The sequence below is a fragment of the Taudactylus pleione genome, unplaced genomic scaffold, assembly GCF_031769625.1.
Source record: "Taudactylus pleione unplaced genomic scaffold, aTauple2 ptg000133l, whole genome shotgun sequence".
In the NCBI taxonomy this organism is placed as follows: Eukaryota; Metazoa; Chordata; class Amphibia; order Anura; family Myobatrachidae; genus Taudactylus; species Taudactylus pleione.
This window is the reverse complement of record NW_028284535.1, coordinates 1,446,762-1,470,157: the sequence shown is the minus strand read 5'-3', so window position 1 is coordinate 1,470,157 and position 23,396 is coordinate 1,446,762. Positions and strand designations below refer to the sequence as shown.

General features: G+C 47.0%; 1 protein-coding gene across 1 annotated transcript in view; it reads left to right on the top strand.

Annotated features, from left to right (window-relative positions):
* The window catches only part of LOC148523444 (uncharacterized), a 72,076-nt gene extending 50,260 nt beyond the window's left edge, over nucleotides 1–21,816 (top strand). Inside the window, exons 2-6 of the mRNA XM_088473282.1 lie at nucleotides 8,350–9,561; nucleotides 11,501–11,754; nucleotides 13,021–13,388; nucleotides 14,142–14,398; nucleotides 21,615–21,816. Coding sequence (XP_088329408.1) covers nucleotides 8,350–9,561; nucleotides 11,501–11,754; nucleotides 13,021–13,388; nucleotides 14,142–14,398; nucleotides 21,615–21,763 — 2,240 coding nt within the window. The 3' untranslated portion in view covers nucleotides 21,764–21,816. The remainder of the gene's footprint in view (nucleotides 1–8,349; nucleotides 9,562–11,500; nucleotides 11,755–13,020; nucleotides 13,389–14,141; nucleotides 14,399–21,614) is intronic.
* The last annotated feature ends 1,580 nt before the right edge of the window (nucleotides 21,817–23,396 follow it).

Genomic DNA, 23,396 nt, shown 5'->3' with positions numbered 1-23,396 from the left:
CACGCCTGCGTTCGGATCTCCACTCCCTGTTTTCAAGCATCTTCCCCTGTTACCACCCACAAACGCCTCATCCTGTCACTCAAATTAGCAGGCATTCGCTATTTTGCGAGCACACGATTTCCGACCGCACTGACTGGTTGACGCATGTGCATTACAACCCATACGCATGCGCAGATGTGCGAACATCGCTCAGAGCGAACGAGCGGCCGCTTACGAGCGGCTCTGAATCAGGCCCATAGTGTGGGCTGGGGAGGGGTGTTTCCAGGCAGACGGAAACCCCCCCTACGTTTGCCTATGAGGCAGCCATTTACCGAATGCAAAGTGTGGAGAAGTGTAGAACAGCCACCTCTCACGTCACGCGGCACAGAGAGAACCCTCAAACATCAAATCGTCATACTGCCCTGTTCTAGCAATGCCTTTCCTCCAATGAGCAATTCAGATTTGCGAATTATTTATCAAACCACTAAAAACTATAAACAAAACAAAATAAAAAAAACAAAAAGTTTTTCTAAATATCTATGGCAGATGCTCCTTGAAATAGTAAATGGTGATGTCTGTGTACTGGCCAAATTATACACACTCACTGCTGCCCACAGCCCAGGTTGGCTTGTGTTGTACACTGTATATATGCCCAAATAGAGCCTGCACCTCGCCTTGATGCTATGTTGTAGTTAGCCAGTAGAGGGTATCACGAGCCCTGGGCATGGGACCTGGCTATGCCTAGGCTTTAGATAAGATTGTCTGGCTATCAATAAAAAACTTTCGGATAAGTTAACAAACTTTTGATAAAACTGGATCTGCGTGTGTTGTGTGGTAGGGAAAAGTAGTTTAACTATCCTCATAATATTGAGAGTCAACCAATTATGTAATACAGCTTGGGTAAATAGTTGTTTTTTCCCTAAACTCCTTGTAATTTATCTACCCCGTTATAGTATCATCTGCTGCCTTACTATCTATTAGACTGTAGCCCCAGCACCTAGGACTGGGCTTTCAGATCTGGAACTAAAGGTGCGTACAAATGGAACTATATATTTCAACGATATGAACGATATATCATTCATATCGTTCCGTGTGCATGCAATGAATGATATCGACCATTGTCCATGCATGCAGGCCAACCTGGACGATAACGTTATCTTTCCATAGGGATCCGCAATCGTTAATCGTGGGTCGTTGGTGGTTTTTGGGTGTGTGGATGAACAATATCGTTCATCCAGCACACCAGGATTTTTAAAGGGTGATCGTTCAGTGATATCGTTATCGCTGATGATCGTTCCGTGTGTACCCAGCATAAGAAGTGGTCAGGTCGTATTGTGGGTCTGATTCAGAGCCGGATGCTATTTGCGGACGGTCGTTCTGATAAAGGGGGTGGCTATTCAAATGAACTGTTCGCTCTTTGCGGTCTGTTCACGCCTCCATGTCTGAACGAGCGAACAAAACATGCGGTCATTTTTCTGAAAAATACGCCCCCTGGCCGCTCGCATCATACGTCATGTCCGCTATTTATTAGATTAATCGAGTACATCGAATGGCGTCTGAACTGCTCGCTATTCTTGTGGTTGGTTTTTCCTACCGCAAAGTTGCGAGCAGTTCTGACTATAAAATAACCAAGTGACGTGGGCAATGACGCTGCTGTATTAATTATGCACACCCATAAAACGCCCGTTTTGACCTTTAGACACGCCTGCGTTCTGATCTCCACTCCCCGTTTTCAAGCACCTTCCCCTGTTACCACCCACATACGCCTCATCCTGTCACTCAAATTAGCAGGCATTCGCTATTTAGCGAGCACACGATTTTCGGCCGCACTGACTGGTTCGCGCATGTGTATTACAATCCGTACGCATGCGCAGTTGTGCGAACATCGCTCGGAACGAACGAGCGGCCGCTTACGAGCGGCTCTGAATGAGACCCTGTGTCCCCCCACCTCCGAGGTGGCAGAGATTGGCACAAGCCCTATTGTAATGGGAAGCATGTTGCCCCTATCACTTGCACTTTCCATGGAAAGGAGCGTTTCTAGACAAAACACGACCAATGTAATAAAGCCATTTAAACACCTTCAAGTGACGGATGTAATAATGACATTGATGTTCCCTCGCTCTCTCTGGTGATTATTGTAAGACATAAATAAGATTAAACCAAGCTGTGGTACTTTGTAAAAATTGAAGCGGCTACATGAATAAAGTGGAATTAGTGACGTTTCCCATTGTACTCTGGGCCTGATTCAGACCCGCTCGCGAGCGCATAGCGCTCGCAAGCGGGTCGATGATGGGGTTCTGCGCACACGCGGCGCACGCATGCACAAGCCCCGGAGCGAGACAGAAATTCTCTCGCTCCGGGGCTCACAACAAAAGGGGCGGCTGTCGATGTTGATCGACAGCTCGCCCCGTTTTGTAGGCGGGGAGGGGGGGTGGCTACACAAACGGAGGCGTTCCCGAAGGAATGCCTGCCGTTTGTGGGAGGCACCACTGACATCACCAGTGATGTCAGTGGAGAGCTTCCTGCTCTGTTAGAGCAGGAAGCTCTCTGGGGCTTGCGACGGACGAGACCCTACCACAAGGGTCTCGTCGCAAGCCCCGATGGTCGCGACCATCTCGACCATCACCTGGCCGCTTGCAAAAGCTGTGGGTGGTCACCCACAGCTTAGTGAGTGGCCAGGAGGCCGCAACAAAAAAACCCCTAAAACGCCCTGATTCAGAGCGAGCGCTCTTCAAGAACGTCCTTCTCTGAATCAGGCCCTCTGTTCTCAGGATTTACAAAGCCGCAGATTGGGGCAGTTACGGGGAGCTGGCGGTGGACAATGAGCAGGGCGGAGGAGACACTTGCCATTACGTTAATGTCTTACTGATATTTTTTATGTTCCTGCAATAGGTAATTCACTATGTTTTTTTTTTGTATTAATAATGGGATGAAATTATTTTTTTTAATTAAAACACGCGACACAGCAACAGAGAGGTAAAAGAAAATATATACAGGTTTGGGGACCTGCGGTATTGAATGGGTTCAGATCCCCTGAATTAGATCTTATTCTAAGCTGAGGCTTCTGACACAGCAGCAGATATCGGTAAATTGGGGAAATCATTTTTATTGTATCTCAGGAAACTGGAGAAAAAGCAACAACTTGGAAATGGAATTTTTTCTTTTTTTTATTACAAATAAGATGGTTCCTATCTCCACCTGTGAGCTCACATGTCACCTGTTATCGGTGAATTACGCTCATTTCCTTGCATTAATCTTAAAAAGTTAATATGTAAGTGAAAATGAGGCCTCGGCCAACTGGGCATAGTACAGAGGAACAACATGAGATGGACTCATTAGTGAGCGACGCAAACATTGCACAATGAGAATATCATATGTTTCTGCATCTCCTGAGAATGGCGGAGGGGGCTGATGCGAAGTTGCCTATTCTCCTTGAAGATACGGGATGCTCACGATTTTTTGGCCTGTCCCCCGCACCCCCGGGAAAATGGTGTCAGGATCTCCTACATCCCACCCACTTTCTAGTAAAATGGGTAGGACGGAGAGATGATGCCAACGGGAATTGCTTTACGTAAGCAGGAGGCGGGGCTAAAATGACGCAAAAACCCAGCTCCACCCCACAAAGTAGCCAGCTGTATCCAGGGTTGGACTGGGGTTCAGGGGAAATCCCCGGTGGGCCCCACTGCCTGAGGGCCCACACCCTCTTCAAATTGTCAGATTTCAGACCTCAAATTATACAATGTCACTCTATTAGGTGGTAGGTTACCTGGTGGAGCAGGACCACTGATAGGTGCTTGGTTCTCTTCTACAGACACTACTCCAATATTTGCTTATTGGTCAGCCAAGCATCTGGGGTGACTGGCCACACCCCCTCTTGTGGATAACCACACCCCTTAAGCATGGGCTTCTATTACTACATTCCCCCCGGTGGGCCCTTCATACCCCAGTCCGACACTGGCTGTATCTGGAACTAACCATACTGCAACACAAGGAGAGCAAATACAATTATTATATTGCATGCAGGGAAAATACTGGCTGCTTTCGCTTGCAGCCCACAAATTCGGGACAGCTTAATTTTTACACTGCAATTTAGAACTCAGTTTGAAGACGCCCCTCCCAAATCTTTATCTCTCTGCACATTTTACATCCGCCCCTCCCCCACTCCCGGCAGTGCAGCATGGTTTCTCCAGGTGCAAAGTTCCGTGCACTTTTTTTGATTTGTTCCCAACTCAGAATCTGCTATTGCTGGGTTTCCAACATCGCTAAGATGGTTTACCTATGCGCACGTGCAGATGGCGTCCGTGCCGAGTTTGGTCTAAAGTGGAATGCAGATAAATGGGTCGGTCACCAGAAGGGAAAGTCAAAACAGGCCGTTTAACAGCCAAATGGGCAGACAAAGCAGTAGACAGGATAAACGTCAGGAACCAAACCAGATCAGATGCACAAGTGCAGAAATTAGGGTTCAGATAACCTGGACACTGATACCCAGGAGCATAGGAGCACAGGTTTGAGAGCCTGATACTCTGGCACAGATTTCTACACAGAACGGCTTTAAGTACCCTAACCAGTTCAAAGGAGGCGGGGTTTGTGGTGCCAGCAGTCATGTGACTGTCTCTTTAAATCTTCAGCAGAACTCTGCTCCCACCCAAGAGCGTGCTGCCTGCTACAGGAGATGAGAGGTGGTAACCAGAGTAGAAGGATGGAGGCCCCAGCAGCGGTGGATGTTGAACAAGTCATCCCTGCCAGAGCCGTACTAGACTTTTTAGTGCCCTGTGCCAAAAAGATCATTGCCCCCCCCCCACACACACACTATTTTTCAAATAGGGGCATAAGACACACATCTGAAAAAGGGCCATGGCCTCATAGGGAAGAGCCATGGAAGAGATAGGGGAGGCCAGATGATGCTGGGGATAAAAGTGTCAGGGTTCAGCCTAGGATCCTCCGTTACTCACCCCAGCACTGGCTTCCCCTGACTTCTCGTGCGGTCAGACGTCAGGTGCGGCAGCGGGTGATGCGCTGAGGATTTTGCCTTGGGTGCCCTTGGACTTCCATGTGCAGCTGTGACTTGGTTACTGAGGTTGCCGTCATGGGCGCAGCCATGATAGTCTGTATCACCTGACTGTTCCTTCACCCAATGGTAGCTTGGTCTCGGTCAGCTACACCGAACACCTATGAACTGCTACCTTAGGGTATATAAGTAGGCTCTGGACACCAGGAAGTTGCCTGTGCAACGTCGTCACTCCCAGTGTATGCTTGTTGTCATTCCGTTCTAGGTTCCTGTTCCTTGCTCTCAAGTGATTTCTATTACCATCTCGGTACCACTCTCCAGTGTGTTGTGATTCACACGCCGTGTACTCAGCACACATCAACGAGTACAACCACTGTAACATTCTCCGGTGCATCTGGATTCACACGTTGTGTACACAGGGCCTGATTCAGAGCTGGACGCTCTGACAAGAGCGCTCGCTCTGAATCAGGGCCGTCCTAGCTGAAATTGGAGCGGCCTCCTGGCCGCTCGCATAGCTGTGGGTGACCACCCACAGCTTATGCGAGTGTCCAAAAAGATGGTCGCGATGGTCAAGACCATCGCGACCATCGGGCTTGTGACAAGACCCTTGTGGTAGGGTCTCGTCTGCCGCAAGCCCGGAGTGCTTTTGGCTCTATCAGAGGGAACGCCTCCGTCTGACCAGCCACGCCCCCCACCCCCAACCAAAGGGGGCGTGCTGTCACTCACCATCGACAGCACGCCCCCTTTGGTGCGAGACCTGGAGCGACGGCTTCCCTGTCGCTATCCGGGTCTCACGCATGCGCACGACGGAGCCGCCTCCGTCGTGCACATGCGCACTTGGGCAACATTGACCCGCTTGCGAGCGCTCAGCACTCGCGAGCGGGTTTGAATTAGGCTCACGGTACACATTATGGAGTACAATTACTGAACCGCTCTCCGGTGAGTCTGGATTTGCACACCGTGTACTCAGTACATCTCCATTCTAGTCATATCTCTGAGCCCACCTCCTGTACCAACGGTGCTCCAGTATCTGCACTCCATGCAGCCAGTGCTCTCCCAGTCAGCTCAATCACCACCTTCCTCCAGTGCCGGCAGAGCGTCCTACTCCTCTGTGGATCTTTCCTCTGGTTTCCCATTGTACCGCTTCAAGGAACAATTCCCTTTGTGCCTACTCTGTACCTGTGGGTATAGAAACCTTACTCCCAGTGGGCCATAGCAGTTTACCTTTCTTCATTTCCCATTGGCATCGGATACCTGACCAAAGGACCGCGACCTGCTTGTCGGGAGCAGCTGAAACCCATGTCCTGCTTGGAGGGGTCACTGGTGAACACATCCTGGCAGGTTAGACTCCACACCCTTGGTCAGGTCTTGTCAACGTCTGATACATGTGGATGAGGAGAACGTACATCCAGGCCCCTCACCTCTGATATCTCCCTCAACCCAGGACCACAGCTTTCAGCCCCTCAGTAGGGGATTCCACGGAGTCAGGCGTGACAAAAAGAACAGGAAGCTACAAGTGAATATGATAATAAACAGAAAATTGACAGGCCAGAACAGAGCCCCCTTACTGCGGTGCCCTGTGCCATGCACAGGCCGCACCACCCTAGTTACGGCCCTGATCCCTGCAAGCTAGGTCTGATGACACCTGACAATGGGCCATCCCTAACCCCCTCCCTTAAAAACTTATTTTCAATGCCCTGTGCACCTGCTGTTGGTACGCACAGTATAGGAATTGGATGGAAGATAGAAGCAGGTAGATAGAGCCTCCAGCATGATGGCTTAAAGCTGCTTGGGGACAGTAACTAACACAAGCATTGGGGGCTGCTGAAAGAATGTTTTGGACTAAAGAAAATTTTTCTAAGACCTTCTCCTCAATCACTGTTGTGATATATTAGATACCCAACCGTACATGGCGGCATGAAGTAGACCACCCTAATAACGTTCTCAGAACTCTTTAATTGTTGCCAGTGTCCCCACAATAACAAGTATGAGGCAATGTATTATTTGCTTTTGGACATGAGACATAACAAGTCCGGAAAACAGATGGCGCCAGGAAAATATCTACAGTTGGTCAAGGTTGAAAAAGCTTTGTTTTGGCAACCGTAAGACGCAGTCAATAAACCTAATTTGTCAGCGAATATAGAGCCTGCGGTAATCAGAAAGTCCAATGAAATTCAGTATAAAAGCGATAAGGAGCTGTATAAAGTTTCACCTACTTCTAGGGCATCAAGAATTTGTAACCAGAAAGACGACCATGGAAGATCACAAGGCGTCCACCCTACGAAGATATTGCATCCTGCTGCTTCTTATGGGAATGTTTGTAGCTGGTAACTATTCTTGAGTAATTGTGTTTTATGTTAATGGCATAGACAGGACATTCTAGAAGAGTTTGCAGATAATAGTAGGCCTGAATAAGTGGTGCATGCAGTTCATGCGCGGCGGCGGTTTCTCACGGATGCGCAAGTACGAAAATATGCAAATCTCAGCTTGAGCATTCCTTTTGTGTACTCCCCGGCAACAGACTGAGCTAACCCTGCAACACCCAATTTGCAATGCTCAACTGCGCTGGTGGATCCGATCCCTCCACCATTGACGCGCCATCTGTCGCAACATCAACTCCATGAGCAACCCCTGCTCGGCGCACAGCCTACCTTGTAACTTTCTCAAAGTATGGCCCCTGTGGTTGTGGTGCTGCGAAAGAGAACGCAGCCGCATGCCAAATCACGGCCATGAGACGCCCGTAACCCGCCCATGCCGCTTCATCTTTTTGCAATCACTTTAGGTCACCTCACAATCTCAGGGATCGCAGATTCCGTCTCAAATCATAATGATGTTGTACGCAAATATGTTCACCATCGCACACAATAGTTTCTGAATGAGCAGAAAGGATTTCATGGACCTAACACGCATACGCAGTAGCAAATCATCGCTCAACTGCGCAAACATTGGTACCCAGTATCAGTTCATAGGTATGCGACAGAGGGGTATGTGTGCCTTCGACAGCTAATGGCCAGGAATGTTGTATTAGATCCTGTCCATGGCAAGAAAAGTGTCCTTCTTAGCACCCAACGCTGGCACTTGACCGATAGTCTATAATGAACATTATATTTAGTAGCTTATCATGTACAGTAGATGTTTCTGACACCTCTTTTTTGGATCATTTTCTTGTCATAGTTAAAGGGAAGATGTGGCTTTAATTACCCTTATGTTTGACACAATATACAGTGTAATATCTATATTTTTGATGTAATTATGTTATTGTATTTACAGACTTGCTAACACTTATAAACCGTGCAACCCATCGAGGCTGGTTATTATTCCTCACATACAGTAACACTTGTTTTGTAACTTTGTTTCTCCAGGACAGGCTCAGACAAAATATATCACAGCCTTCATGGAAAACTACAATGTATCCCCAGACGTAACGTTGCAGCTGTATCTCGTGACGTATTATAAGGCAGCCTCGGTCACGGTGACGGTGTCCAACCCGCATTTCAACCAGACGGTGTTCATCGAGAGGGAGAGCAGTGCGCTGGTGACCTTGAACTACACGTACATGATCACCGAAACCGAAGAGACTTCCAAGGCTGTGCTGGTGACGTCCGACGTCCAGGTGTCTGTCTTTGCTTTCTACACTTCCGTCCATTCTGCTGACGCCATGGCCTGCCTTCCTCTTGAGGAGCTGGGAACAGAGTATTACATATCAACTACTAGGACGGGATATAACAAGCAATTTGCCGTGGCCAACGGCCTGGAAGAAGTTGTGTCAGTGACTGTGACCGTCTCTGGGTCCATCACCTTTAAAGGCGTGTACTACACCACTGGAGATTCCTTCTCGTTCCCACTTAATTATCAAGAGGTCGTTCAGTTTCAAAGTCCAGGTGAACTCACAGGCACCAGAGTCTCCTCCACAGCCCCGGTGGCTGTTTTCAGTGGCCAAAAATGTGTTTCCGGCAACAGCAATTCATGTGATACCATAGTCCAGCAGCTACATCCGGTAAAGAACTGGGGGAGTTTTTTTGCTGTCTTTCCATTGCTGAACCACACTAGGGATATCATTAAAATAACATCAGCAAGTCCAAATACAATAGTGGACATCGACAGTCCTCTGGGAGACAAACACTACAGCCTACAGAACGGTTCCAATATACAAATCTCCGTAGAGAACGTCATGACTATTAATTCCACCAGACCCGTTATGGTTACATACATCCTCCAAGATTCTTTTCCAGGAGTATTTGTGACCTATGACCCCTTTATCACGAATGTCCCACCGTCATTACTCACAATTACATATTTCAGATTTGTAACACAGGAAACATACTACAACTTCCTCCTCATCGTGTCCCAGGCATCTTCGGCTGATGAGTTTTACCTGGACCACCAACGGCTCAGTTCGTACAGTGTTTCGTCAAAATATTTCAGTGGATTCCATGCTTGGGAGGTCTCTTTGGGTAAAACCGAGGGACAACATGAGATATATAATGACTTCTTTCCGTTTACAATCTACGTTTTTGGAACTGGGAACTCTGTTTCCTATGGCTACTCCATGGGGCAGGAAGCGATATATCCAGGTAACAAAAACGTATTTTCTCTTCTGAACTCGTGTACTGGCACATCCAGGGCAAGGTGTATAGTGTGGGCATATGCACATATTTCAACTCTTTACATACATTCTTATATATATCAATCATTATTGCTGATTTTTAACATGGTTATGTTTATAATGTGAACATTAAAAGTTACGTTTGAAATACTTCTTACTGTGCACCACAAAAGTCTCTCTCTCTCTCTCTCTCTCTCTCTGGGGCCTATTCATCATAACTTAAAATTTGATGGAGGTAATTAGGTTTAGAACTCGCATGGAGTTCTACCTAATTACCGGAGGAATTCATCATTCCTCCTCTCCATAACTATCTATTCCGAAAAGCTGTCAATTTTGCGGTGACAGATTTTCGGGAAATAGTTTTTCCTGCCTGCTCTAACTTACCGCAGCTGTAATCAGTGCTGCGCATGCGCTGTTACATCCGTAAAACCAGCGCATGCGTAGCACTACCTACAGCTGCTGTAATTTTGTTTCCCCCCAACTCCCCCCACCTCCCCCTGTCCCGCACTTACCTGCCTGCTGCAGCGCCTCCGGCTCCGGTGGCTGCTTGGACACTGTGGCCCTCATTCAGAGGCGGTCGCAAAAAGTGATCGCTCTCTCTGAATGAGGGCGGCCGCTTCTTTTTTTTAGTGCGGTCTCCTGGTCGCTAGCTAAGCTGTGGGTTACCACCCACAGCTTAGCGACCGACCAGGGTGATGGTCGCGATGGTCAAGACCATCACGACCAATGGGGCTTGCGACGAGACCCTAAGGTTGGGTCTCGGCAGCCGCAAGCCCCAGGGAGCTTCCTGCTCTGATCGAGCAGGAAGCTCCCCACTGACATCACTGCTGATGTCAGTACGGCAGGCGTTCCTTAAGGAACGCCTCCGTTTGTGAAACCACCCCCCCGCCCCACCTACAAAACGGGCCGAGCTGTCGTCGATCAAATCGACAGCCGGCCCTTTTGTAGTGAGCTCCAGAGCGAGAGAGTTTCTCTCTCGCTTCAGGGCTTGCGCACACGCAGTGCGGCCGCTGCGTGTGTGCAGGGCCTTAACATCAACCCGGTTGCGAGCGCTCAGCGCTTGCGACCGTCTCTGAATGAGGTCCTGTGTTCTCCCAGCATACCACAGTATAGTTTAGGAAAAAAAAATATTTTTTTTTTCTAAACTTTATTGTGTTCTGCTGGGAGAACACAGTGTCCAAGCAGCCACCGGAGCCAGAGGAGGGACCAGAGCGCCGGAGGGAGACGCCAGGGACCTGCCCAGCTGAAAGCAGGTAAGTCTCACCTGCTATTCGCCACCTCACAGTGGCGGATAGTAACTCCATCAAATTCCAAAAATACATTATTTTCGGAATTTGATGAATATCATAATTTCCATATCCCCATACTAATGTAGTAATGTACTAATGTATGGGGAGTGTGGAAATTTACGCAGGGGGACTTAGCAAGGAGATATCAGTGTGTTAAGTCTCTTTGTGAATGCTAAAATAACGGTAATAAGGAAAATTACCTTAAAAACTTTATTTTAGTGTTGATGAATAGGTCTCTATCTCCTTCTCCTTGTTATTCACCTGTCAGTGGTAGCACCCCCTATATCAGGGGTGGCCAACCAGTCAGAGGCAAAGAGGCAAAAAATATATGTACTCAAGCAAAAGAGCCGATAGCATGCACGCACGTAAAAATGGGGCGTGGCCTAGCTGTCACAAGGCACAACACAGATCTCTTCTGCTGCACCGGATTCAATTGTATGAAGATGGCAGCTTTCTGGTGTCTCCTAATCATAGATAATACTCTCAGCTCATGACTGCAAAGTATAAAATGAAGTCAGAAAGAGAAATCAATACATGTAGCAAAAGTTCCAGGAACTGCATTTAGATTAAATGTGCACCTAGATATTAATGTGGCAAATACCTTGTTTTTCTTGTCAGAGGAACCGTTGCCAACACCAACACCAACACCAACAAATGAACCGTTACCAAAACCAACAGGAGACCCTGCACCCGAGGGCACACTGAGCTGTCTCTCTCATGGTGCCGAATACCATATACCCCTCAGCTTGGTGTATGAGGCCAACCTAAATGTGTATGATCTCCACCTGGAAGATCCTCTGTGCCAGGCGGAGCTGGAGGGAGATGTCGCTCTCATTAAAATACCGTTCAGTGGATGTGGATCTGGTGTCCTGGTGAGACTTACTGTACTTACTGTACTACCAGCAATTGCCTTTATTCTATTATTATTATAGCACTAATCTTTAGCAAATAGGGGGAGATTTAATAAAGATTGGAGAGAGATAAAATTGGAGGTAAATAGCACCAACCAATCAGCTCCTGACTGTCATTTTTCAAACACAGCCTGTAAAGTGACAGTTAGGAGCTGATTGGTTGGTGCTACTTATGTCCAATTTGATCTCTCTCCAAGCTTTATTTAATCTCCCCCTAATCGGCTATTCTCTGTAGCAAAGAGATACTGTTATTTTCCTTCCCTCACTTATACCATCATCTCCTACCCTTGTGTGCTGCCGGCCTGCTGGTTATTTGGGTATTATGACTGCTGATGCAGCAATGTGTATAAACCTTGTCCATGTCCTGCAATGTTCTGTACTGTAAGTCACTTTTTTCTTTTTTTATGTTCATACTACTTCTGCTTATGTACTTTGTAAGGGGCTGCGGACCATATAAATAAAGGATAATTAATAATAATAATACAAATTCAATATTGGAGGCTACAGGCACAGTTTCACAAGCTTTAGGGGCATATTTACCAATATTCCACAAGTGGTACAGATATTTATAATTCCTTATCGCCACATATTGAGGCGATAAGAAATTAAGTATTGCCGGAATTTACCAGTAATCTCATACAGGGACAGAGGCTCCGTTACTGTGATGTGTAAAATGCAAAGTGATTGTTACTTCCGGGTTTAAGGCAGTAGTGTATATAGTATATATGTGGCCACCAGACTGCGAATGTGCATGTGGAGATCACCGGGGAGGGATTCTTTGGGATCCCTCTCCCCAAAAACTTTGCGTAATGTAGCCTATAGGTTATAATGGCTAAAGATGGAATTAGCTATCGGGGCCAAGTTCTTGATACATTTCATCATTTTGCAGCCCCGTAGAAACCTAAAGTGCTACTTTTAAAAACAAAAATGGAGAGGCCACAGTAGATATCAAAAATATCTGCTGCGATCCCCCCTTCTTAACTCCTGGAGATACTACATTTTGCACGTATCCCCCCCCTAAACAGCTTTTTACAGGTATTTTCCACAAAGTTGATTTGATAAATTTGCCCCATTGAAAGCAAAGCTAAAATTAAAATGTTAGAAAATAGAAATCAAATGATATAAAACTCACTGTGTTAGATGTACTCCCACATTCTATAATAAATTAATTTCATCCTCTGCACACAACGATAGTGATAACCTCGTACTATCTGGATGTCTCCGCAGAGTGAAGATGGGAAGACATACTATGTAAATACCATCTACGGAACGGTCCCAGAGACCAGCGTACACCGCATTGAAATCCCAGTGAGGTGCGAAATGGAAACCAATGAGACCCTTGGGTTTCGCTTTCATCCTAAAGTAACTGATGTGGTCTCTCAAGGTCACTATAACGTCTCCCTGAAACTCTATCAGAACAGCGACTTTGCTGATCTGATCTCGACGTACCCTTATGAGGTTGACATCCATGGTCATCTACACGTGGAGTTCAAAGTGGAATCGGATGAAACGGAGCTACAGATAATTGCAGAAAACTGCAGGGCTTCCCCGTCACTGGAGGACACAGAGCAGATATATAATCTCATACAGCATGGGTAATGATTACGTACATGTAGACTATATACAACATGTTGGGCAGTGGGCGTATTATTATTACAATGCTGTGGTGGGTTCTCAAAACTAATCACAAAAAAATAGCAGTAATAACCTGATCCCTTTGTGGCCACTGATCTATAAAGTGACCCCACCACCACCCCTAATGTAACATGAAGAGTCTGAAGTGAGATGGGGCCGTTTAAAGGGTTTAGGACAGGGGCGTCTTAAGAGAGGAGGGGGGCCTTGTGCATTCCACGACAGGGGCTCCCTCCTCTCACCTCGGTGGCCGGAAGCTGACTGACGCGGCTGGTCGGCCCCCGCAACATCAGTAGACTCCGGGCACTAGACAGCGCATGTGCAAAAAGCTGGAAAAATGGTTCCGGTTGCCATTTTCTGGCGTTTTGAGCAGCGCTGAGAGACCCGTGACCCTGTACAAAAAAATCTGTAGCTGGGTATCTGTAGAGTTTGCAACATACAGTAGGTTTACAAGTTATATCATAGCTCTTTCTCATAGGTTTTCTTAAAAATAAAACACAGGCTCTTAATACAAACAGTTGAGCTGAATTGTCAAGTAGAAGTTTCCTTTATGTCTGGTAGATGACATAGAATGGCCATTTAATGAAGAAAGTAGTAGACGAATGTAAAGGAAATATTCCTTACCCCTATAATTGCATTATTTTATAGCAGAGGTAGGCAGTGTCACTGTGGTGGAACTACAAGTACCAGCATGCCCTACCTCTTCTTCTTTTCAGGTGTTCCCGTGACTCTACCTTGCAAACTCACCCAGTCTCAGACCAGAGGCTGCAACGCTTCAGTTTCCATGTATTTAGGTTCAACAACTTCCAGGAGGTTTATCTGTCCTGCAACGTCATCATCTGTCACAAGGAAACTTCTCCAAACCGCTGCACACAAGGCTGCCTCATGCAAAGACACCGGCGCGATGCCCGCAGCTCTGACAAGCGGCTAAACTCAGCCAGGCTGTCTCAAGGACCGATTCTGTTTAAGTCTGGTGAGAAAGTTCTAGTAGATTTCTTCAATTTGTATTTCGCCCATATTGTGGTATATGTCTACATAATTTGTACATTTACAATTCCAAGGCAGCAAAACAAAGTAATTCAGTGCCCAAATAATCATAAAACAAAAAGACATAGAGCAAACAAACATAAAAGAAACAGACATGCAACATACAGACAAGCAACATACAGACAAGCAACATACAGACAAGCAACATACAGACATGCAACAAACAGACATGTAACATAGAGACATGCAACAAACAGACATACTGTACAATAAATAGACATAAAAGAAAAATATGCAACATACAGACATGGATCATACAGACCAGACATGCAACACACAGACAAAAACACACAGACATGCAACACACAGACATACTGTACAATAAATAGACATAAAAGAAAAATATACAACAGACAAGCAACATACAGCATACAGACATGCAACAAACATACATGTAACATATAGACATGCAACAAACAGACAAGCAACAAACAGATATACTGTACAATAAATAGACATAAAAGAAATACATACAACAGACATGCAACATACCGACATACAGACAAACAACATACAGGCATACAACAAATAGATGTAAAAGAAAGACATATAACAGACATGCAACATACAGCATACAGACATACAACAAACAGACGTAAAAGAAAAATACATTACAGACATGCAACAAACCGACATGCAACAAACTGACATGCAATATACAGACATGTAACCTATAGACATGCAACAAAAACACATGCAACATAGAGACATACAACAAATGGATGTAAAAGAAAAAGACACACAAACACAACAGATAAAAAACAATTAGACATGCAACATACACACATGCAACAGACATAAAAGAAACAGACATAACAATCAGACAAAAGAAACAGACATGTAACAAACCGACATGCAACAGACATGAAATATACAGACATGTACTGTAATAGATAGACATACAATACATAGACATACAACAAATAGACATGCAACATACAGTCATGCAGCATAAATACTTGCAACAAACAGACATGCAACATACAGGCATGCAGTAGACAGATGGGGCATGACCACACAATAGTACCCACAGTAGTGCCCCTTATACACAATGCCCACAGTATAACACCATGCCCACAGTAGTAATTCCCCTTACACGTAATGCCCACTGTACTAGTGTCCCTTACACGCAATGCTCGCAGTAGTAGTGCCTCTTATAGACATAATTCCCTCAGTAGTAGTTTCCCTTACACACAATACTCACAGTAACAGTGCTCCTTACACAATGCCCACAGTAACAGTGCTCCTTACACAATGCCCACAGTAACAGTGCCCCTTACACAATGCCCACAGTAACAGTGCCCCTTACACAATGCCCACAGTAACAGTGCTCCTTACACAATGCCCACAGTAACAGTGCCCCTTACACAATGCCCACAGTAACAGTGCTCCTTATACAATGCCCACAGTAACAGTGCTCCTTACACAATGCCCACAGTAACAGTGCTCCTTACACAATGCCCACAGTAACAGTGCTCCTTACACAATGCCCACAGTAACAGTGCTCCTTACACAATCCCCACAGTAACAGTGCCCCTTACACAATGCCCACAGTTACAGTGCCCCTTACACAATGCCCACAGTAACAGTGTCCCTTACACAATGCCCACAGTAACAGTGCTCCTTACACAATGCCCACAGTAACAGTGTCCCTTATACAATTCCCACAGTAACAGTGCCCCTTACACAATGCCCACAGTTACAGTGCCCCTTACACAATGCCCACAGTAACAGTGTCCCTTATACAATTCCCACAGTAACAGTGCTCCTTACGCAATGCCCACAGTAACAGTGCTCCTTAAGCAATGCCCACAGTAACAGTGCCCCTTATACAATGCCCACAGTAACAGTGCCCCTTATACAATGCCCACAGTAACAGTGCTCCTTACACAATGCCCACAGTAACAGTGCCCCTTACACAATGCCCACAGTAACAGTGCTCCTTAGACAATGCCCACAGTAACAGTGCTCCTTACACAATGCCCACAGTAACAGTGCCCCTTACACAATGCCCACAGTAACAGTGCTCCTTACACAATGCCCACAGTAACAGTGCTCATTACACAATGCCCACAGTAACAGTGCCCCTTACACAATGCCCACAGTAACAGTGCTCCTTACACAATGCCCACAGTAACAGTGCTCCTTACACAATGCCGACAGTAACAGTGATCCTTACACAATGCCCACAGTAACAGTGCTCCTTACACAATGCCCACAGTAACAGTGCTCCTTATACAATGTCCACAGTAACAGTGATCCTTACTCAATGCCCACAGTAGTAGTGCCTCTTATACACATAATTCCCACAGTAGTAGTGTCCCTTGCACAATGCCCACAGTAGTAGTGCCCCTTACACATAATGGCACACAGACACACTTACCTGAAGCCCCGCTCCTGCGCCCGCCGCCGTTAGAGTGAGCACCAGCCTCCGGGTGCGAGGAGAGAGCTACTGGGCACCCGCTGGTAACAAAATCTCAGTGGGTGCCCAGCAAATGGAGAAGGCCGTGGCGCCTCTCCAGCCTGGCACCTCACTGCTTACCATATCACATCCGGCCCTGTGAACAGGAGCAAAGTACTGTGTTACTGACAGCCGAGTATTTGCACAGCATGAGTACTATGGCCCTGATTCAGAGCTCCTCGCAAGCGTCCCCATGTTTATGGACTGCGCATGTGCCGCGTCCGGTGTGCGCGAGCCCCGCCAAGTGACTGAAGTTCAGTTTCTACGGGGCTCGCATCAAGACAGGGCGGCTGTCGATGGTGAGTGACAGCTTGCCCCGTTTTGTGGGCGGGTGGGGGGGGGTTGCTGGACAAACTCAGGCGTTCCCTTAGGAACGCCTGGCGTTTGTACAGAGGTCTTACTGACATCACTAGTGATATCAGTAGTGGACTTCCTGCTCTATTAGAGCAGGAAGTCCACTTGGCCATGCGGAAACCTAGACCCTGCCGTAGGGTCTCGTCGCAACGCCGATGGTCACGATTATTGTGATGGTCTCCTGGCTGCTCGCACTTTGTGAGCGGCCGGAGAACAAAAAAAAACCGCCCACAATCCCAGCGAGCGGCCAGCGGCTGCGAGCGGGTCTGAGTCAGGGCCTATATCTTATAGTTAAGGTTACACAGATCCGGTGATGTGTCATACATAGGACGTGGTCATAATCCCGACCGCGTGGATTCCGGCTTTCAGAATGCCGAAGCTGGAAACCCAACACTTGTCAGAATAACAGCGCCGGCATCCCGAACCCCCGGGATCCCAAAGGTAAAAAGTGGGGTGGGGTGGAGGGTTAGGGATAGGGGTTAGGGTTAGGCACAAGGGGGAGGGTTAGGGTATGGGGAGTGGGAATTATTTTTAGGCACTAGGGGAGGGGTTAGGTTTATACACCGGGTAGGGCGGGTTAGGGGTAGGGAGAGAGGAAGGGTTATGATACCTACCGACAGGCATCAGGATCCTAACCCTGGAGATGCCGGAGTCGGGATTCTGACCACCAAAGCGCCAGCATTCTGTATCCAACCCATCGTACATACCTACAATACAGATATGAAAGGCAAGTGTTTACTTCCAACTCTAAGCCACTCTTTATGCGTGATGGGACATAACATTATTCCATAGTATGGAGAGGATGGTTCTGGCGCTTTCTTTTGCATCTAGGTCATCTCTTATATGAAAATTTCTTCATGTGAATATCTCAGAATATGTCCTACAGTTGTGTAAATCGGAATGGCATTTAAATGACCAAAAAATAAAAATATAACAACACGCTATTGATTCGTGATATACAGGCATTGGTCAAACTAAAGTGCTGGATTTCTCACTAAGCACAAGAGCAGGCACGCCAACAGCTGCGCCGGGCCCGGGTGAAGGGGGCATGCCCTAATTGAGGGAGGCATGGCCATGCCCCCTTAAGGGGGAAAATTGTATTTTTAATTTGCAGCGGTGATCGCTCCCCCCACAGGCATAGGAGCTGGGCGCCAGACCCAGGCCCCCAGACCCAGGCGCTGGACCCAGGCCCCCTGCTTCAGCAAGCCTGGACCCGGGTAATTAGTAGTACCCACCCCCCCTCTCTGCATCCCTGCACATGACACATACGCCTAGGGGCGCCACTGGCTGGGCATGGCACAGCAGTCCCCCTGCATCAGAGCTTTCCAGTGTGCCCCAATTCAGCCGTGGCCATTTGAACACAGAACAAAAACTACATTCCCCATAATGCATCAGGCTAGAGGGTATATTTACTAAAGTGCTGTTTTTTAGAAGTGGATTTGTTGCCCATAACAACCAATCAGATCTATGGGGCATATCCAATTAGCCGCAGGGTTTCACCCGCGGCTAATTGTCAGGCAAAAGTCGGGGTGGGGATTAGCTATTCAATTAAATAGCTATTTCCCCGCGTCATTAGAACGGTACTCCTGCGCAAGTACACACACTGATTCCGCGAGCGCGAGGCCGAATATGGCAGCCTCACGCAGATTTTACCTCGCACCTACATGAGGTGCGAGGTAAAGTCCGTCAACGGGGGCTCACACGCGGGGTCTCGGGGACACCTGCGCGTGAAATCACCGCTAATTGAATCCCAACCTGCGCGATAATTAGACATGCCCCAATGTATTATCTTCTAGAAGGGGCTAGATAAATGTTACCCCTAAAGGTGCGTACACACTAGGCGATTGGGAAAGACAATACTATTATGACATCGTAATCGTAGAGTCGTTCCTGATCCCCTGTAGTGCCTACACTGAACGATCAGTCGTTCAATGTAGGGACCAGGGGCGTATCTGTAATAGGTGCAGGGTGTGCGGGGAAGACGGGCCCCTGGGTCCAGAGGGGCCCCGCACCGCACACCGTGAACACATAATATTACTTACCTCTCCGGAGTCCCATGTCGGCGCGGGGGTCCAGCGCTGTAAAACGACTGGAAAATGGCCGCGGCGGGCATTTTCCCATTGTTTGCGTATACGCAGTACAGGGAAAATGGCCGCCGTGGCCATTTTCCCGGTGACCTGTGCATTCATTATAGACTCTGAGCACACTCTAGTACCCAGAGTCTATAACTCTGGCACTGGCCGCGCACAGCTCAGTGCGCTGCCGGGCGCCGGGCGGAGAGGAGGGGATCCGTGTCGGAGACTGCACACGGGCCCCCTCCTCTCTAGAAACGCCCCTGGTAGGCTCCCTCCATCATTCCTGAACATGCACAATCTGTCATTATCGGCAGATTGGCCAGCATGTTCAGTCGATGATAGATGATGGAAACGACCAGCGGCAGCGCGCAGCGCTGGTTTTCCGTCATTATAGTGCATGATTTGTGCACGATTACTGAGCGATTGAACGATTACGATGTCGTAATCGTGCAATCGCTCAGTAATATCGCCTAGTGTGTACACACCTTAAGTCTCAGGACCAGGCGCATGTGCAGTCCAGGAGTACGGAAATTAGGTTGGTATCGGGGACAGTCTTGGGCGCGTTCACATGTGCAATCGGAAATCAAAGAAGAGGAGGTTTTTAAGTCCACGATAAACACCAGCAAAGGGCCCAAAACCAGATAGAGTCTCGTTAGAATCCTGGAGTGGGGGGGATCGGTACACAATAATACTGTGCCTAGTGGCAGCCTAACCCTTAAATCCTCCCCAGCAAATTTGCACAATTGTCCTACGGTGGTTGCTGGGGCAATGGTGCTCTCTGTATTTCTCTGTGGTCTTCATATTCCATGAAGATGTTTAGAGGAAGACAAGAATTGGCGCAGATCAATTTCAAACCAACAAGCGGTGTGTCATAAACAGTATATCATAGACGCACCCTTAAGAGGATGTAAATGCACCTTATTTATTTAATAAAGCGATGTCCGTCGATGTTAGTCTACTAAAAAAAAAAAGTGATTAGGATGTATAAGATTAGTTAGAATAAGTCATTTTTTTTATATTATATATGTATTTAATTTGTATTTATTTTTTTAACTTACTATAGTAACACAATAGATGGATCATTATTTATAAGTTATAGCATCATTTTTGATGCATATTTATTGGGTGTCTAATACCCCTTTTACACTGACATAAAAATCCCAGGTTGATGCACGTGAACGCGCATCAACCCGGGATTTTTGTCAGTGTAAATGGATCCATCTCTGGTAACTTGCAGGGTTGAGCACAAGTCGTTCCCGTCTCATCCTGCAGTGTAAACGGCGCGATCCAGGTCTCGATGACCTGGATCATGCCGTATGCCGTCCAATTGGCTGGCTTCAGTGGCGCTTGGAGATGACATCATCTCCAAGCGTCCACTGCAACTAGAGCTGGCCCCACCAGAACGGAGCAGCTCACCCCATTTGCCCTCCCTGCCTCTGGAATGCTGCGGAGTGAGGTAAGAGGGTCACGAAGGGGGAGGGGAACAAGTGTTGCTCATCTGCCCCGGAGAGCCGGGTCAGTGCTGACCCAGCTCCGGTGCGCCATGGTGTAAAACCCGAGACTTTGGTGTAAGGGGTATAATACATCCTAATCACTTTTTTTGAAGTATTATAACATCGACGGACATTGGGTTATTACATTCTTTTAAGGGTGAGTATATTGTATAACGTTTGATAGTTTCAAATTGATCTGCACCATGGGGGCACCAGTTCTTGTCTTCCTCTGAACAACTCCATGGAATAGGAAGACCAGAGAGTTACAGAGAGAGCAGCATCGCCCCAGCAACCACCTTAGACGACGGTGCAGGTTTGTACAACACCTGTTTATCACCAATCAGGGGTGAGTTGTTATAGTTTTAGGTCATTTGAATACGATATGCACAATTGATGCAAATTTTGTCCCACATATTTGAAATCCACTTGAAAATCTTCATATAAGAGAATACCTAGAGACAAAAGAATGAGATGAAACCATCCTCTCCATACAATAGACCGTTCCAAGAAGCCCAGTTGAAAGGTCCCTATTGTTCCTGGCTGCACATCCTTTCGCTCACCTGTTCCCCAGGAAGCATTTGGCGCCAGCCACCACACTTTCATTATTCCGGAGAATATTGAAGATTGTAGACTTTGGATTCCATACTTTAGTGACACTCAACAGCACCAAGGCCAGACTTGAATACAGTCCTATGAATTACCCCAACAGTATCACAGTATGATGAATATCTGTAACTTTATCACCCACTTTTTCTGCAGGTCAGCTCCAGGCGACGCGTACTGTCCCCTCCCCTGTGCTTGTGGCTGTGGTTGGTGTTATGGGCTTATTGTCAGTGCTGGGGCTGGTGATCCAAAAACATCAGCATAGGAGACACGAATATACCCTGCTGCGATCCGGGAGCTACTGACAGTAAAACAGGACTAAAAAAAATGAGCCAACGTGGCCGATAAAATCAGGTTTTCAAAGTAGTTATTGTGCTGAAACACATAATGTATTAAACGTGTTTATATTGCTACACTTGTAATTACTTGAATATACCAGTTTTGCTATGTACAATACCACCTTGTTTGTTTTATTGATTAAAGTGTTACCAGTGTTAGCGCAAAACAATAGTTTAAAATAACTCTTTGATCCTTGCCACAAGAATAGCATATTGACACTAGGCCACCCAATACAATGACACGCTACCTCTTGGGCAATCGGAACAATGACACACTACCTTAGGCAATCAAACCAATGGCACACTACCCCTTGAGCACCCAGACCAATATCCCTTACCACTTTGGGCACCCAGACCATTGGCATACTACCTCTTGGGGACCCAGAACAATAGCATACTACCAATTGCGGACCCAGACCAATGGCACACTACCTCTTGGGGACTCAGACCAATGGCACAGTACCTATTGGGGACCCAGACCAATGGAACACTACCTTTTGGGGACTCAGACCAATGGTAAACTACCTCTTGGGGACCCAGACCAATGGCACGCTACCACTTGGGGACCCAGACCAATGGCACACTACCGCTTGGGGACTCAGACCAATAGCACACTAACTCTTGGGGACCCAGACCAATGGCACACTACCTCTTGGGGACTCAGACCAATGGCACACTACCTCTTGGGGACCCACTTCCCAGCACGCCAGCGAATTAGGACTGAGGGACAGTTCTCAGAAACCAGGACTGTTGAGGGATATACATAAGAGTATAATCATATGTACTTACTTTCCATACATACTTTCTGGAGGAAGGTATGAAAAGGCGACAGGGCCTGATTACGTGAGTTGCAGGTGGGCAGACCAGACTTATTAAGGGTTTGACGCATATGTGCTCGGAACATATATAGGGAATATTGGTATGTAAAAAAAAAGTGCTTTAGGTGCATCCAGCTCAAAACTGTTGCATTGTACCCAGCTTATGGTAGGTGTAGTACTGTGTAACACATGGGAAGAACATACACAGCACAGATCCGGCCTTGTTCAGGAATCAGTCTCATGACCACAGTGCTTCCAGGCATTAATGCCATAAACCTCGAAAGAGATCTCAGGTCAGTCCCTCAGTATACTGTAGTAGTGGTTTGAGCGGTAATATTTGTCTTTCTTGGGCTGGGCTTCAATTAAACGCCCCAATCCCACCAGGATTTCAAACCCACTGCTTAGTAAATATCTCTCTATGAACGCATACTGCAATGCAATCATGGGCGCTAATATCACGCCCAGATCGCAATGCAAATGTGATTATTAATAAATGGGCCCCTTATACATCTCCCGTAATTTCAGTTGTTTAACATTATATTTATTTGTACTTATTTGCTATATAATAAATATATACATATATTCCCTCTGACCATTCCTCATGGGGGTCTGAGTGCGCCCCATATACCCAAATCATTACTCAATGTTATAGCCAAGCGATTAGGATCTGACACCCATGCCACCCACGCCCGTAGAGATCTCACAATGCCCGCGTCCAGAGAGACCCGACAACGTGTCCTCTGCGCCTCGTCTCAGCATTTACTCCACTATGCGGCTGTGCG